Below are 18,859 nucleotides of genomic sequence, written 5' to 3' on the forward strand. Positions count from 1 at the left end.
TGTGTCGATGTCCCAATATTTATGGACCTGACTGTATATAGGCTAAAGTAGGGGATCAGATGTAGACGCATCTAAAAACGGACTGCAATACAATGAAGTGCATAAAATGCTAATACAGTGCACCAATGGTGAATGTGATGCAAAAGCGACCACCAGGGGAATTTCCCTGACAAAGCTATTGGTGAAATGTGTGGCATAAGTGAGGGCTTCTCATGCACACTGCCTTGTACTCTTTTTTTCCACTAAGCCATCTTATGTGGCCTGTATTGTTGGGACATGGTTGGGCATAGTTAATGATGGACTCTTTTGCGTCACATTCACCATTGGGGTACTGAATAGGAATTTTATGCAATTCATTGTATTGTAGTCCGTTTTTGGATGCGTCTACATCTGATCCCCCCTATATATGTCCAGCATTTGCACTTTATACTATGTGTTTACTTGTCTGCATTGAGTTTGTCCCTCACACGAATTTCTTTCCCTACTGTTGTGTGGATTCCTCCAATTTTTAAACTTCCACATATGTATTTTCAATTGAATTCAATAAAGGATTACATTGCTTCTTGTAGGTTTATTTGTATTTTTGGGTGTGCCCTTGTGATAGGTCTAGTTATAGAAAGGTTGTCTGTTTCATAAAATAGTGGATTTTTCTTTGAATAGCTGACTTTACATCTTTATTTTTCAAGCTGTAGATAACTGGATTTAGCATGGGAACTATGGCTGTGTTGAACAAAGCCAAAATTTTATTGGACTTGAAGGTGCGAATCGGAGTCAAATACTGAAAGACAAGACTAGAGTAATGAAGGCCGACAACTGTAAGGTGGGAGGAACAGGTATAGAAGGCTTTCGATCTCCCACTTCTAGACTGTATTCTTATTATGGCAATAATAATGAACACATAAGAGATGAAGGTAAGAAGAAATGGAGTGAAGGTTGACAGAAGGACCCCCTCGGTGAATATCAGCAATTGTAAAATGGACGTGTCACTACAGGAAACATCAATCAACGGCATGATGTCACAGAAGAAATGGTTAATGACATGAGACGTGTAACAACTAAACCTTGCTAGAATAACCATGGGAGGTAATATCTGTAAAAGACTAATTGCCCAACAGAATAACGCTAAAGATGCACAGAATCTCTTGTTCATGACAGTCGTATAACGCAAGGGGTTACAGATGGCGACGTAGCGATCATAGCTCATTGCTGTTAGTAGTATCAACTCATTGCCAGAGAGCCAGGAAAAAATACACACCTGTACCATACATTCAGTGAAAGAAACAGTATTATTGTTCATTACAAACATGGAGGGGACCTTATGTAGAGTAACTGTGATGGAAGATAAGTCTAAAACAGAAAGGTTACACAAGAAGAAATACATGGGAGTGTGGAGCACTGAGTCCAAGAACACCAAGAGAAGAATGGTCAAGTTTCCACCGAATGTGATTAGATATATAAGAAGAACCAAGAAGAAGATCAAAGCTTGAAGTTCTGGAATATCTGAAATTCCTTTAAGAACGAAGTAAAGCATCATTGTCTGATTTTTTGGATCCATAGACATAGGAGACAAGTTGGGGCTCACAGAAGCTTCTCAGTTACAGACAACTTGGGAACCAAAGTTCAACATATTGTGATGACCTGTGTTCTATAGATAAATACAACCAAGTGCAGCAGAAACTGAGATATATGCCTATACACTGTCTTAAATAAATTAATCACAGAAACACTGAGTAGTAAAGCACTAATGCCAATTTTAATTACAGACACTTCTGTTATATATAGAAGTCTTACAGTCTCGAGATGAGCTTCATAACAAGTTCCCAACAGATTGGGTCCATTGTGACTAGTTATATGATTATTATTTGCAATTTGTCCCTCCTGAATTTGGCCATTATTTTGGTATTCACTATTCTGGGGATTTGTACTGATATAACAATAAAATTATGGCTCTCCTAGACACAGAAAATAAAGAACAAAGTGATGGTCAAAATGAGGTTTTCCAAGTAAAAGCATATAAAAATGAACTGAATGTGGAGCTTCCAGATTACAGCAGGCCAATAAGAGTGGTTGAAGACTATGAGGGAATTCACTATTAGTGATGGACGAACATCTACCGGGGCGGTTCGCGAACGCATTCAAATGTTTGCGAACCGCAATTTCGCGGCGGGTCCCATTCATTTTAATGGCAGGCGAACCTGAAAAACCTTCAGCTCATATTTGCAGCCAAGAAATAATTACTAGAAGTGCAAAATAGTCCCACAACATGGACAGTGACATACCAGATGTATTATTCGAATTTGCGATCTCCATTCATTATTTTTTTCAATGCAAAATATTGGCAATATTATTTTCGCGTACGCGCATGCGCAAATGCACTATACAGTACCCAAATGCACTATAAAGAAAGTATATTGGTAAATAACACCCCGCTTCAATCCGTTTTTTTGGGAGGCAACTGGTATATCACACCAGTAGAAATTATTTGTTCCAATAGCGCTTGTCCCTCTATATACCTGCAGTATCGCAGCAGAACCGCACACAACTGCCGCACAACACAAATGCACTATAATATACTGTCTAACATAGAAAGTATATTATAACATTGTACAAGGAAGGCAATCCATTAGAATATACATGAAGATAAAACGTAACCTTTAATAATGTTACTATGAGGGTCCACTCACACGTCCGTAAGTGTTTTGCGGATCCGCAAAACACGGACACTGGCAATGTGCATTCCGCAATTTGTAGACCGCACATTGCCGGCACTATAATAGAAAATGCCTAATCTTGTCTGCAAGTGCGGAGAAGAATAGGACAGGTTCTATTTTTTTGCGGAAACGGAAGCACGGATGCGGAAGTGCGGATCAGCAACTGCGGTTGCGGACAGCACATTCCGACCCCATTGAAAATTAATGTGACTGCACCTGTTCTGCAAAATTGCGGAACGGATGCGGACCCATTTTGCGGACATGTGAATGGAAAAGATATCCCTCAAAATGAAAATAAATTAAATTATTAAAGTTGAGCAAAAAGCATAGATGTGGTCGGCAATAACAAGTGCTCGGCGGTACTAAATGAGGTGCTCGGCAGCATCAAATCAGAAACCATATGTCCTACCACAATCCGGGGGGTTCCAGTGCACATCCATGAATCCTGGATGGAAAGCAAAAACCACCTATCCCTGGGCTAGATGAATATGTGGTATTGAAGGACAGGGTGGGCAAAGAACAGTCCCTGATATTGCCCTACAGCGGGGTGCTATTCTGGCCCTGATAGCCTAACCACAGACCACCCGCCCTGATAAGAGCGACCCCGTCTGGAACCTTACCCTATATAAAAATGGCCCTAGTAAGCCCCTAGCCCCTAGGCCCCTGACTTCCAGGTGATCACTATACAGATCTATGTGTTTTTGACTCATTATAAAAGTATATTATAAGTATCTCGCACCCCTCTGTGTATCACACCTATCGATAGCACACCTATACCAGTCCTTAAAAGGACTTTGGTGTCCCTATTAGCTAGCGTTTGGTGTCCCTAACAGCCTGTCCCTGCTCCACACAGCAACCTCTCCCTACACTGGCAAAACGCTGAATGTAAAATGGCGGCCAGATCAGATTTATTTATAAGGTAGGGGGTATGTCCATGTGCTGAAACGTCTCAATTGGCTGTCCTGTACCACCTGATGGATGTGTCATGGATCAAAGTTCTTCACAATTTAAAAGAATATGGCGGGCGCGAATTTCTCCATATGTTCGGCGAATCGCGAACACGCAAAGTTCGCCGCGAAACGACTGCTGGGCAAACCGAAAGGCCATCTCTATTCACCATGAGGATAATATTTGAAGTCAGTTTTGATGAGTGTGTGTTGGCGTCATTTATGCCATCAAATGCTGCAATTTGTTAAATTTGGCACCTCTTCAAACTAAACACTATTGTCTAGAAAATGCTACACTTAGTTATTTTACACCATAACATTACTGGAGTGAATTTGTGACTTTTGAAAAAAGTAGCAGTAATAAATCTGGTGTGAAACAAATTATTAACCCCTTAAGGACCTAGGACGTACCGGTACGCCCTATTTCCCGAGTCCTTAAGGACCCAGGACGTACCGGTACGTCCTGACTTAAAATCGGAATTCCGGCGCCGCAGGGGTTAATCGGAACGGGATTTCGGCTGAAATCATTCAGCCGGCATCCCGTAACAATGCAGGGGGGGGTCATTTGACCCCCCCCCCGTATCGGCGATCGCAGAAAACCGCAGGTCAATTCAGACCTGCGGTTTTCTGCGTTTCCGGTCCATTCGGGGGTCCTGTGACCCGATGAACCGGAAAAAGACTGCGATCGGTGGCGTAATTATACACCACCTATCGCAGTCCGAGGATTTAAAGAGGCGGTGCTGGCTCTGGTGCTGAATGCCGCTGTCCAGGGTGCTGATTTGTGCAGGGGAGAGAGGCGCGAGATTCAAACTTCCTGCGCTCCTCTCTCCCCTCCTTTTCCTGTCCAGCACCCTGACCGTGCAGCATCGTCCAGCACCAGCTCCTGTGTGCCCCTAATCGGAATCCATCACCCTCCTGCACCCATCGCCACCCAGGTAGGTTAGGGTCAGTGAGGGAGAGGCACCGTTAGGCAGGGAAAGAAGGGAAAAGTAAGTTAGGAAAAAAAATAAAAAAAAGTACTTTTATTCCAAACTTCCAAACTTCCATCTAACCCTAACCCAGACCCCCCCCGCCACTTGCCCCCCCCCCCCCCCACCAGCCCCCCCACCCCCCACCAGCCCCCCCCCCTCCACCAGCCTCCCCCCCTCACCACCACTTTTTTTTTTCTGCGTGCGCTGACTGGCCGGCACTTTTTAGCGTCCGTCCACTGTTAGCGCATCGCCCGCCCCACCACCCCACCGACCGCTGATCAGCGTTGTACCACTGATCAGCAAGTTTTAACATTTTTTTTTCCTAACACTTGCCCATTTTTTTGCCTGGACTTTTTAGTACGCGAACACCCGTTGCCCCCACACACACGCACATATAATAAAGTTTGCCACACACGCACACACACCCATGGCCCGCCGGATGTTCTCGGCCGAGGAGGCATACGCCCAGATTGCCTCCAACTATGAGAGCCCCAGTGAGGATGAGGATGACCCCACATTCCTTTTATCATCCGCATCCTCCTCATCATCATCTGATGACGATAAGCCACCAAGGCGGCGGAGACGCCGCCAGGCGGAGCCAGGGGCCCCACATGCTAGGGATCCTGTGGCCCACCCTAGTACGAGCCGCCCTGGGGTTCGTACTGGTTTCCCGGCCCACCAAATAAGTCCACCGGAGCCCCCTGCCGATGAACTTAGCTGGTGTCCCCCAGTGGACTTTGAGCCTGAGATTCCGGATTTTGCTGGCAATCCTGGAATCCAGATTCCCACAGTGGGGTTTACTGAAATAGACTATTTTAGTTTTTTTTTCAGTAACTCACTGGTGAATTTGATGGTGGAGCAGACGAATCTGTACGCCCAACAGTTCGTCGCTCAAAACCCACGCTCAATTTTTGTTAGACCCGGTGGCTGGACGCCGGTCAGTGCAGCCGAAATGAGGACATTTTGGGGCCTCGTGCTGCATATGGGTCTAGTCCAAAAACCCAGTGTCAGGCAATACTGGAGTGGGGACGTCCTATACCAGACCCCACTGTACAGTATGGTCATGATACGTCACCGGTTTGAGGCCATCCGGAAATGTCTGCATTATTCCGATAATGCAGCATGTCCCCCCCGAAGTGATCCTGCCTATGACCGGCTGTATAAGATACGACCGGTCATCGATCACTTTGGGGCCACATTTCAGCAGGCCTATGTACCTGGAAGGGAGGTCGCGGTTGATGAGTCTCTCGTTGCGTTCAAGGGGAGACTCAGTTTCCGCCAATATATTCCCACAAAGTGGGCGAGGTATGGCGTGAAGCTATACAAAATTTGTGAGAGTGCCTCAGGGAACACTTACAAATTTCGTGTGTACGAGGGGCGAGATTCCCGTATTGAACCCCAAGAATGTCCCCCCACTCTGGGTGTTAGCGGGAAACTCGTGTGGGACCTTATGTACCCACTGCTGGATAAGGGTTACCACCTGTACGTGGATAACTTTTATACCAGCATTCCCTTGTTCAGGTTCCTTGCCGCCAGATCCACGTTCGCTTGGATCTCTGCCTACCCCCTCCAGGTACCTATCCCCAGGGGTGAGACTCGTGCACTTACCAGTGGAAACCTGTTGCTGGTCAGGTTTAAGGACAAGAGGGATGTCCTTATGCTGTCCACAATCCACGGTAACGGCACCACCCCAGTCCCTGTGCGAGGTACCGCGGCAACGGTCCTCAAGCCCGATTGTATCGTCGACTACAATCGGTATATGGGAGGAGTTGATCTCTCTGATCAAGTCCTCACGCCATATAACGCCATGCGCAAAACCTGGGCATGGTACAAAAAAGTTGCGGTCTACTTGGTACAGGTTGCCATGTACAACTCTTTTGTACTATCCCGAAGCGCTAGCAGCAGCACAGGGACATTCCTCCAGTTCTATGAGGCAGTCCTCAAGGACCTGATCTTTTCGGACCGGGAAAGAGCAGGCCGGAGTACCTCGGGAATTGGAGGCGCCCGGATCGTCCCTGGCCAACACTTTCCAGGTGTGGTCCCCCATACTGGAAAGAAGGGACGAACCCAAAAAAAGTGCAGAGTGTGTCACAAGAGGGGGATACGGAAGGACACCACTACTCAATGTGACACTTGCCCCGATCATCCGGGCCTCTGCATTATCAATTGCTTCAGGGAGTATCACACTTCCATGGAGTACTAAATTTTTATAATCCTCAACAGTCCACTAGAGAACATAAAACACTATGGCTCTCAGACTTTGGAGACACGGAAACAATTTTTCTTTCCCCAAAAAATATTAGTTTTAGTGCAGGCATCCTCAAACTGCGGCCCTCCAGATGTTGTAAAACTATAACTCCCAGCATGCCCAGACAACCTACAGCCATCAGCAGGGCATGGTGGGAATTGTAGTTTTACAACATCTGGAGGGCCGCAGTTTTAGGATGCCTGCTTAGTGTCTCCAAAGACTCAGAGCCATACATATTGGGCATCGTCGCGTGCGTAAAAGTCGTCGCTATAAAAATAACTTTTGACCAAACGCCTCGGATGAACGGTGTTAAAAATATAAAATAAAAACTGTGCCAAAACACCCATTTTTGGGCAAAATTTCAATTTGAATCCATTTTGCCGGTAATAAAGCAAGGGTTAACAGCCAAACAAAACTAAATATTTATTGCCCCGATTCTGTAGTTTGCAGAAACACCCCATATGTGGTCGTAAATGGTTATATAGCCGCAGGGCATAGAACGAAGGGAACTCCATATGGTTTCTGGAAGGCAGATTTTGATGGACAGTTTTTTTTTTGACACCATGTCCCATTAGAAGCCCCCCCTGATGTAGCCTAGACTAGAAACTCCAAAAAAGTGACCCCATCTAAGAAACTACACCCCTCAAGGTATTCAAAAGTTACTTTACAAACTATGTTAACCCTTTAGGTGTTCCACAAAACCAAATAGTGAATGTAGAAACAATTTTAGAATTTAATTTTTTTGTTACATTGCCTCAAAAAAAAGTAATATAGAGCAACCAAAAATCAAATTTACCCCAAAAATAGTCCCAAAACAACAACCACCTTATCCCGTAGTTTCCTAGATGGGGTCACTTTTATGGAGTTTCTACTCTAGGGGTGCATCAGGGGGCTTGAAAGGGTACATGGTGTAAATAAACCAGTCCAGCAAAATCTGCCTTCCAAAAACCATATGACGTTCCCCTTCTTCTATGTCCTGCCGTTTAGCCAAATAGTAGTTTACGACCACATATGGGGTGTTTTTGCAAACTACAGAATCAGGGCAACCCATTTTGAGTGTTGTTTGGCAGTTAACCCTTGTTTTACTCCTGGAAAAAAATTGATTATATTGGAAAATTTTCCAAAAAATAGAAATTTCAAAATTGTTTCTCCATCTGCCATTAACTCTTGTGGAACACCTAAAGGGTTAACAAAGTTTGTAAACCCAGTTTTGAATACCTTGAGGGGTGTACTTTCTTAGATGGAGTCACTTTTTTGAAATTTCTATTCTAGGGGTGCAACAGGGGGCTTCAAATGGGACATGGTATAAACAAAACCAGTCCTGCCAAATCTGCCTTCCAAAACCCATATGGTGTTCCCCTCCTTCTATGTGCTACCGTTCGGCCAAACAGTAGTTTACGACCACATATGGGGTGTTTTTGCAAACTACAGAATCAGGGCAACCCATTTTGAGTGTTGTTTGGCAGTTAACCCTTGTTTTACTCCTGGAAAAAATTGATTATATTGGAAAATTTTCCAAAAAATAGAAATTTCAAAATTGTTTCTCCATCTGCCATTAACTCTTGTGGAACACCTAAAGGGTTAACAAAGTTTGTAAACCCAGTTTTGAATACCTTGAGGGGTTTACTTTCTTAGATGGAGTCACTTTTTTGAAATTTCTATTCTAGGGGTGCAACAGGGGGCTTCAAATGGGACATGGTATAAACAAAACCAGTCCTGCCAAATCTGCCTTCCAAAACCCATATGTGTTCCCCTCCTTCTATGTGCTACCGTTCGGCCAAACAGTAGTTTACGACCACATATGGGGTGTTTCTGCAAACTACAGAATCAGGGCAACCCATTTTGAGTGTTGTTTGGCAGTTAACCCTTGTTTTACTCCTGGAAAAAATTGATTATATTGGAAAATTTTCCAAAAATAGAAATTTCAAAATTGTTTCTCCATCTGCCATTAACTCTTGTGGAACACCTAAAGGGTTAACAAAGTTTGTAAACCCAATTTTGAATACCTTGAGGGGTGTACTTTCTTAGATGGAGTCACTTTTTTGAAATTTCTATTCTAGGGGTGCAACAGGGGGCTTCAAATGGGACATGGTATAAACAAAACCAGTCCTGCCAAATCTGCCTTCCAAAACCCATATGGTGTTCCCCTCCTTCTATGTGCTACCGTTCGGCCAAACAGTAGTTTACGACCACATATGGGGTGTTTCTGCAAACTACAGAATCAGGGCAACCCATTTTGAGTGTTGTTTGGCAGTTAACCCTTGTTTTACTCCTGGAAAAAATTGATTATATTGGAAAATTTTCCAAAAAATAGAAATTTCAAAATTGTTTCTCCATCTGCCATTAACTCTTGTGGAACACCTAAAGGGTTAACAAAGTTTGTAAACCCAGTTTTGAATACCTTGAGGGGTGTACTTTCTTAGATGGAGTCACTTTTTTGAAATTTCTATTCTAGGGGTGCAACAGGGGGCTTCAAATGGGACATGGTATAAACAAAACCAGTCCTGCCAAATCTGCCTTCCAAAACCCATATGGTGTTCCCCTCCTTCTATGTGCTACCGTTCGGCCAAACAGTAGTTTATGACCACATATGGGATGTTTTTGCAAACTACAGATTCAGGGCAACCCATTTTGAGTGTTGTTTGGCAGTTAACCTTTGTTTTACTCCTGGAAAAAATGGATTATATTGGAAAATTTTCCAAAAAATAGAAATTTCAAAATTGTTTCTCCATCTGCCATTAACTCTTGTGGAAGACCTAAAGGGTTAATAAAGTTTGAAAAAACAGTTTTGAATACCTTGAGGGGTGTAGATTCTAGAATGGGGTCATTTTTGGGAGGTTTCTATTATCTAAGCCTCACAATATGACTTCAAACCTGAACTGGTCCATAAAAAGTGGGATTTTGAAGATTTCTGAAAAATTTCAAAATTTGCTTCTAAACTTCTAAGCCTTGTAACATCCCCAAAAAATAAAATATGATTCCCAAAATGCAACAAACATGAAGTAGACATATGGGGAATGTAAAGTCATCACAATTTTTGGGGGTATTACTATGTATTACAGAAGTAGAGAAACTGAAACTTTGAAATTTGCTAATTTTTCAAAATTTTTGGTAAAAATTGTATTTTTTTTATGCAAAAAAATTTACTTTTTTGACCCAATTTTAGCAGTGTCATGAAGTACAATATGTGACGAAAAAACAATCTCAGAACGGCCTGGGTAAGTCAAAGCGTTTTAAAGTTATGAGCACTTAAAGTGACACTGGTCAGATTTGCAAAAAATGGCCTGGTCCTTAAGGTGAAAATGAGCCCGGTCCTTAAGGGGTTAAGGCAAACCATGCAAAACATGGCAAATTTGTTTGCAAAAATAAGTGCAAAAAGTCACAAAAGACATATTTTCTGACTTTTTAAAACCATAATTCTGGAGGGCAGGTCTTGTTAAATTCACACTATGCATTTAAGAACACGGCAGACCCTATATGAGTAGAATGCTTCCATAAACAGTGTATGGAAGAGAAAGGACTTTAAATGCTCTCTACTTTAAATGTATTTATTAATACATATTAAATAACTGACTCCATATATGGAGTCATTGCTTTGGGACACCCAGTGTATTTAAATCTAATTTAGCCTCTATTTCTGAAAAGTTTCTGGCGGGATTTGAACTCACAACCTTCTGCATTAAAGCCAAGAACCTTAACCACTACACTATAGAGCCATTTATTTTAAAATAATAATAATAATAATAATAATAATAATAATTATGAGACTTCTGCTGTATAGGAATACTTACTACTAGTTTTATATATATATATATATATATATATATATATATACAGTACAGACCAAAAGTTTGGACACACCTTCTCATTCAAAGAGTTTTCTTTATTTTCATGACTATGAAAATTGTAGATTCACACTGAAGGCATCAAAACTATGAATTAACACATATGGAATTATATACATAACAAACAAGTGTGAAACAACTGAAAATATGTCATATTCTAGGTTCTTCAAAGTAGCCACCTTTAGCTTTGATTACTGCTTTGCACACTCTTGGCATTCTCTTGATGAGCTTCAGGAGGTAGTCCCCTGAAATGGTTTTCACTTCACAGGTGTGCCCTGTCACGTTTAATAAGTGGGATTTCTTGCCTTATAAATGGGGTTGGGACCATCAGTTGCGTTGAGGAGAAGTCAGGTGGATACACAGCTGATAGTCCTACTGAATAGACTGTTAGAATTTGTATTATGGCAAGAAAAAAGCAGTTAAGTAAAGAAAAACGAGTGGCCATCATTACTTTAAGAAATGAAGGTCAGTCAGTCAGCCGAAAAATTGGGAAAACTTTGAAAGTAAGGGCTATTTGACCCTGAAGGAGAGTGATGGGGTGCTGCGCCAGATGACCTGGCCTCCACAGTCACCGGACCTGAACCCAATCGAGATGGTTTGGGGTGAGCTGGACCGCAGAGTGAAGGCAAAAGGGCCAACAAGTGCTAAGCATCTCTGGGAACTCCTTCAAGACTGTTGAAAGACCATTTCAGGGGACTACCTCTTGAAGCTCATCAAGAGAATGCCAAGAGTGTGCAAAGCAGTAATCAAAGCAAAAGGTGGCTACTTTGAAGAACCTAGAATATGACATATTTTCTGTTGTTTCACACTTCTTTGTTATGTATATAATTCCACATGTGTTAATTCATAGTTTTGATGCCTTCATAGTCATGAAAATAAAGAAAACTTTTTGAATGAGAAGGTGTGTCCAAACTTTTGGTCTGTACTGTATATATATAAAAAAAAAATTTAAGTAACTGGCCATGCAGCTTTATAGTGTAGTGGTTAAGGTTCTTGGCTATAATTTAGAAGGTTGTGAGTTCAAATCCTGCCAGAACCTTTTCAGAAACAGAGGCTAAATTAGATTTAAATACACTGACTCGAGCATCGCGCTTGAGCACACACGATATTCGGCCGAGCATAGCGATGCTCGAGCCGAACTGGTGTTCGGCCGAGCATGCTCGCCCAACACTAGATGTCAGTCCTTTCAGGAGGATTGTGAGAAAAAGGAGAGAATTTAAGACTTCTCTTGAGCTGCATTTAGGGGCATAACTGGAAATGACTGGACACCATGGCAAATTTTTTGAATGGGCTCCCTCCCTCATCACAACTTCCCCACAACTCCCTCCTCCCATACAGCATGTGGCCTGTCAGCCCACAGCGGTCTTTTCCCCTAGTGAAGATGCTTGTTGATGCGGGGAGAACCGAGTCCTCCAGAACTTGCAGCGGAGTGATGGAGTTGTAACCCAGCGGTGGGGATCAGTAAAGTATGGTCATTATTGAAATAAAGGTGGATAGCCTCTTTATTAATAGGTCCTGCACAGCAGTGACAACACTCCAAAACTCAGTTGCAGCACTTTCAGGTCAGTAGACACTATACATTATTCATGAGTAGTGTTGAGCGAACAGTTCGAGCATAGTTCGGGTCCGTACCGAATTTTGGGGTGTTCGTGACACGGACCCGAACCCGAACTTTTTCGTAAAAGTTCGGGTTCGGGTTCGTCGTACGGCATGTATTTTGGCGCATTTTGAAAGGCTGCAAAGCAGCCAATCAACATGCATCATACTACTTGCCCTAAGATGCCATCGCAGCCATGCCTACTATTGGCAAGGCTGTGATTGGCCAAGTGCAGCATGTGACTCAGCCTCTTATAAGCTTGTGCGCACGTCGGGACGTGCTCACTCCCGATGTGAATAGAACAGGGTTAGACGCAGCTGATGCTAGGGCGAGAATAGGCAGGGATAATTGAATAACTGGAAGCAAATTTCTCTCCTCCACCTGTGATTCATCTGAACAACTGCAGCTGAGCTGCTTTTTTGATAGGGATTGGCTATTTTTAGAGTGGCCAGAGTGATTTTTCCATCCACATGTACCCGGGCTGACCGCCGGCCGCCATTTTGCGACTTGTAGTGCTGCAGCAGAAGCTGCCACAGTGTGCATTCCAAAGCTCCAAACAAGTCAGACATCTACACCTGGGATTCAGACCAATAGCGATTTAGCAGCACAGTCCAAGGCTATTTTTTTTAAAGGTTGTGCAGACCATTTTGTGGCACATGTTACTGGGCTGATAGGCGGCGGCCATCTTGGGACTAGTGCTGCAGCACAATCTCTCCCAACGTCCATTAATCACTTGTAATAGTGGTCTGTGCCATAGAAATCCTACATCAGGGACTTGGGTGTGCTTGTGTCACCCCTACTAATACCAGTCCACCTGTAATCCATACAGTGAAAAGCCATAAAGTATTCCAGTGAGGGAATTTTTTTTTTATTTAAAAAAGGCCAAGTTAGTTTATCTGGCGTTCAATATACTAGATACAGTTAGGCCTGCGTTTCATACATCTGGAATTAGCAAACTAATGTGCTGGGGTTGGGAAAACATATATGTACCCATACTAGAATCTGTCAAAGAAAGCGGTACTCACATATAACAGTCATTCCATCTGTAATCCATACAGTCAAAAGACTGAAAGTATTCCAGTGAGGGGATTTTTTTTATTTAAAAAAGGCCAAGTTAGTTTATCTGGCGTTCAATATACTAGATACAGTTAGGCCTGCGTTTCATACATCTGGAATTAGCAAACTAATTTGCTGGGGTTGGGAAAACATATATGTACCCATACTAGAATCTGTCAAAGAAAGCGGTACTCACATATAACAGTCATTCCATCTGTAATCCATACAGTCAAAAGACTGAAAGTATTCCAGTGAGGGAATTTTTTTTATTTAAAAAAGGCCAAGTTAGTTTATCTAGCGTTCAATATACTAGATACAGTTAGGCCTGCATTTCATACATCTGGAATTAGCAAACTAATGTGCTGGGGTTGGGAAAACATATATGTACCCATACTAGAATCTGTCAAAGAAAGCGGTACTCACATATAACAGTCATTCCATCTGTAATCCATACAGTCAAAAGACTGAAAGTATTCCAGTGAGGGGATTTTGCTTATAAAAAATAATATATTTCATTGTGGTGCGAGTTGAATCGCAACAATGAAGAAAAATACTATTAAGGGACGAGGACGCGGTCGTGGTGGTGTCCGTGGAGCCTCTGTTGCTGGTAGAGGACGTGGCCGTTCGGCCCCAGGCGCACACAGTAGGGAACGAACTCCCTCAACTAGCCGGCAGAATGTACCGCAATATCTCGTGGGGCACAATGCCGCTCTTAGGATGGTAAGGCCTGAGCAGGTACAGGCATTAATCGATTGGGTGGCCGACAGTGCTTCCAGCACGTTCACCACATGGTCTTCCACCCAGTCTTCTGCGGAAAGCGCACAGGTGGCACCTGAAAACCAAGCCCATCAGTCTGTCACATCACCCCCAAGCATATCAGGGAAACGGTCTGAGCCACAAGTTATGCAGCAGTCTCTTCTTCTGTTTGAAGACTCTGCTTCCAGGGTTTCCCAGGGGCGTCCACCTAGCCCTTCCCCAGTGGAGGAAGACATACCATGCACTGACGCACAACCACTTATGTCTCCAGATGAAGAGGACATGGGAATACCACCACAGCAGAGTCACCGACTCTCTGATGATGACGAAACACAGGTGCCCACTGCCGCGTCTTTTTGCAGTGTGCAGACTGAACAGGAGGAGGTCAGGGAGGGAGACTGGGTGGAAGACGATGCAGAGGACGATGAGGTCTTAGACCCCACATGGACTGAAGGTCGTGGCGATGACTTTCACAGTTCAGAGGAAGAGGTAGTGGTGAGACCGAGACAACAGCGAAGCCAAAGAGGGAGCAGGGGGCCAAAGCAGACAAGCCGCCGCCCCCAGAGTTCGCCTGCTACTGGACATCGCCAACAGGGACCCAGCCCCACAAAGGCAGCTTCAAAGAGTTCCCTGGCATGGCACTTCTTTAAACAATGTCCTACCGACAAGACCCGAGTGACTTGCACGCTCTGCCATCAGAGCCTGAGGCGAGGCATTAACGTTCTGAACCTCAGCACAACCTGCATGACCAGGCATCTACATGCAAAGCATGAACTGCAGTGGGGTACACACCTTAAAAACCAGGCACTCGCTGAGGCTCCCCCTGCTCCCTCTACCGCTGCTGCCTCGGCTTCCGCCTCGAGAGGAATGTTGCCACCTGCCGAGCAGCAAACAGAGGATGTGCCACCGACACCACCACCACCGCCACCGTCAACTAGCGTCTCCACTATATCACACAGCAGCGTTCAGCTCTCAATATCTCAAACCTTAGAGAGGAAGCGCAAATTCCCCCCGAGTCACCCTCGAGCCATTGGCCTGAACGCCAGCATTTCTAAACTGCTGGCCTTTGAAATGCTGTCATTCCGGCTGGTGGACACAGACAGCTTCAAAAAGCTGATGGCCATGGCTGTCCCGCAGTATGTGGTTCCCAGCCGCCACTACTTCTCCAAGACAGCCGTGCCTTCCCTGCACATGCAAGTGTCCGATAAAATCAAGTGTGCACTGCGCAACGCCATTTGTGGCAAGGTCCACCTAACCACAGATACGTGGACCAGTAAGCACGGCCAGGGACGCTATATCTCACTAACTGCACACTGGATGAATGTAGTGGCGGCTGGGCCCCCGGCGGACAGTTCCTTGGCGCACGTCCTTCCGCCCCCTAGGATCGCAGGGCATCATTCTCTGCCTCCTGTAGCCTCCTCCTCCTACTCGGCTTCCTCCTCCACTGCTTCCACCAGCTCATCCGGTCAGCCACACACCTTCACCACCAACTTCAGCACAGCCCGGGGTAAACGTCAGCAGGCCATTCTGAAACTCATATGTTTGGGGGACAGGCCCCACACCGCACAGGAGTTGTGGCGGGGTATTGAACAACAGACCGACGAGTGGTTTCTGCCGGTGGGCCTCAAGCCAGGCCTGGTGGTATGCGATAATGGGCGAAATCTCGTGGCAGCTCTGGGACTAGCCGGTTTGACGCACATCCCTTGCCTGGCGCATGTGCTGAACTTGGTGGTGCAGAGGTTCATTCACCACTACCCCAACATGTCAGAGCTGCTGCATAAAGTGCGGGCCGTCTGTGCGCGCTTCCGCCGTTCACATCCTGCCGCTGCTCGCCTGTCTGCGCTACAGCGGAACTTCGGCCTTCCCGCTCACCGCCTCATATGCGACGTGCCCACCCGGTGGAACTCCACCTTGCACATGCTGGAGAGACTGTGCGAGCAGCAGCAGGCCATAGTGGAGTTTCAGCTGCAGCACGCTCGCGTCAGTCGTACTGCCGAACAGCACCACTTCACCACCAATGATTGGGCCTCCATGCGAGACCTGTGTGCCCTGCTGCGCTGTTTCGAGTACTCCACCAACATGGCCAGTGGCGATGACACTGTTATCAGCGTTACAATACCACTTCTATGTCTCCTTGAGAAAACACTTAGGGCAATGATGTTAGAGGAGGTGGCCCAGGTGGAGGAGGATGAGGGCTCGTTTCTAACACTTTCGGGCCAGTCTGTTCGAAGTGGCTCAGAGGGAGGTTTGTTTAAGCAGCAGAGGACAGGTTCACAAGTCGCCAGCCAAGGCACTGTACTGGAGGACGAGGAGGATGAGGAGGAGGAGGTGGAGGGGGACGAGGATGACGCAAGTTCACAGCGGGGTGGCAGCCCAGGCCCATCACTGGTGCGTGGCTGGGGGGATACGGTGGACGATGACGATACGCCTCCCACAGAGGACAGCTTGTCCTTACCCATGGGTAGCCTGGCCCACATGAGCGAATATATGCTCCAATGCCTGCGCAACGACAGCAGAGTTGCCCACGTTTTAACGTGTGCAGACTACTGGGTGGCCACCCTGCTGGATCCCCGGTATAAAGACAATGTGCCCACTTTAATTCCTGAACTGGAGCGCGACCGTAAGATGCGCGAGTACAAGCGCACGCTGATAGAGGCGCTCTTGAGAGCATTCCCACATGTCACAGGGGAACAGGTGGAAGGTGAAGGCAGAGGAGTGGCAAGAGGTCGCCAACGCAGCTGTGTCACGGCCAGCTCATCTGAGGGCAGGGTTAGCATGGCAGAAATGTGGAAAAGTTTTGTCTCCACGCCACAGCTATCTGCACCGACACCTGATACGGAACGTGTTAGCAGGAGGCAGCATTTCACTAACATGGTTGAACAGTATGTCTGCACACCCCTCCACATCCTGACGGATGGTTCGGCCCCATTCAACTACTGGGTTTCGAAATTGTCCACGTGGCCAGAGTTAGCATGTTATGCCTTGGAGGTGCTTTCCTGCCCGGCGGCCAGCGTTTTATCTGAACGCGTATTCAGCACGGCAGGGGGCGTCATTACTGACAAGCGCAGCCGCCTGTCCACAGCCAACGTGGACAAGCTGACCTTCATAAAGATGAACCAGGCATGGATCCCACAGGACCTGTCCCTCCCTTGTGCAGAGTAGTCCTTATTAACTGCCTAAAACATGTCTTGTTGTGCTACGGGCCACTTCTTTATTTGATACAAATTTTATGAAACCCACAGTTGAATGAAACTCTTCTCTGTCTGGGCGCCGGGGCCTAACCAGATGAAAGTGGCCGGTTAAACTAACGGGTGACATGAAGCCATAACCTCTGCCATGCTACCTCTGTCTTCTGTCTGGGTGCTGAGGCCTAAGTCAAATAAAGCGGTCTTCTGCTGTGCTGGGGGATATGAAGCTAATCTCTGACCTCTCTCCTCTGTCTGGGTCCAAAGGCCTAAATCACTGAAAGAGGCCTTCTCCTGTGGTGTGTGATATGATGCCAGAATATGTGCTGTGGGGCCTCTCTCCTCTTCCTGGGTGCAGGGGTCAAATAAACTAAATTGTGGCCTACTCCTGTGGTGGCTGATATGATGCCAGAATATGTGCTGTGGTGCCTCTCTCCTCTTCCTGGGTGCAGGGGTCAAAGTAACTAAATGGTGGCTTCTCCTGTGGTGGCTGATATGATGCCAGAATATGTGCTGTGGGGCCTCTCTCCTCTTCCTGGGTGCAGGGGTCAAAGTAACTCAATGGTGGCTTCTCCTGTGGTGGCTGATATGATGCCAGAATATGTGCTGTGGTGCCTCTCTCCTCTGTCTGGGTCCAAAGGCCTAAATCACTGAAAGAGGCCTTCTCCTGTGGTGTGTGATATGATGCCTGAATATGTGCTGTGGTGCCTCTCTCCTCTTCCTGGGTGCGGGGGTCAAAGTAACTCAATGGTGGCTTCTCCTGTGGTGGCTGATATGATGCCAGAATATGTGCTGTGGGGCCTCTCTCCTCTTCCTGGGTGCAGGGGTCAAAGTAACTCAATGGTGGCTTCTCCTGTGGTGGCTGATATGATGCCAGAATATGTGCTGTGGTGCCTCTCTCCTCTTCCTGGGTGCAGGGGTCAAAGTAACTAAATGGTGGCTTCTCCTGTGGTGGCTGATATGATGCCAGAATATGTGCTGTGGGGTCTCTCTCCTCTTCCTGGGTGCAGGGGTCAAAGTAACTAAATGGTGGCTTCTCCTGTGGTGGCTGATATGATGCCAGAATATGTGCTGTGGGGCCTCTCTCCTCTTCCTGGGTGCAGGGGTCAAAGTAACTCAATGGTGGCTTCTCCTGTGGTGGTTAGTATGATGCCAGAATATGTGCTGTGGGGCCTCTCTCCTCTTCCTGGGTGCAGGGGTCAAAGTAACTCAATCGTGGCTTCTCCTGTGGTGGCTGATATGATGCCAGAATATGTGCTGTGGTGCCTCTCTCCTCTTCCTGGGTGCAGGGGTCAAAGTAACTAAATGGTGGCTTCTCCTGTGGTGGCTGATATGATGCCAGAATATGTGCTGTGGTGCCTCTCTCCTCTTCCTGGGTGCAGGGGTCAAAGTAACTAAATGGTGGCTTCTCCTGTGGTGGCTGATATGATGCCAGAATATGTGCTGTGGTGCCTCTCCCCTCTTCCTGGGTGCGGGGGTCAAAGTAACTCAATGGTGGCTTCTCCTGTGGTGGCTGATATGATGCCAGAATATGTGCTGTGGG

At 45.9% G+C, this 18,859-nt stretch overlaps 1 protein-coding gene across 1 annotated transcript; it reads right to left on the reverse strand.

Moving 5' to 3' along the window:
- Positions 1-610: 610 nt before the first annotated feature.
- LOC120984280 (olfactory receptor 6C3-like) lies at positions 611-1,555 on the reverse strand. Its single transcript, XM_040413321.1, has one exon. The coding sequence runs from the start codon at positions 1,553-1,555 to the stop codon at positions 611-613; it is 945 nt and encodes a 314-aa protein (XP_040269255.1).
- Positions 1,556-18,859: the final 17,304 nt, after the last annotated feature.

Source organism: Bufo bufo, unplaced genomic scaffold, assembly GCF_905171765.1.
Source record: "Bufo bufo unplaced genomic scaffold, aBufBuf1.1, whole genome shotgun sequence".
NCBI classification, from domain to species: domain Eukaryota; kingdom Metazoa; phylum Chordata; class Amphibia; order Anura; family Bufonidae; genus Bufo; species Bufo bufo.

What these genes read in the sequence shown, in the direction of transcription:
- LOC120984280 (XM_040413321.1), bottom strand. Translation starts at nt 1,555, where the DNA reads ATGGATCCAAAAAATCAGACAATGATGCTTTACTTCGTTCTTAAAGGA.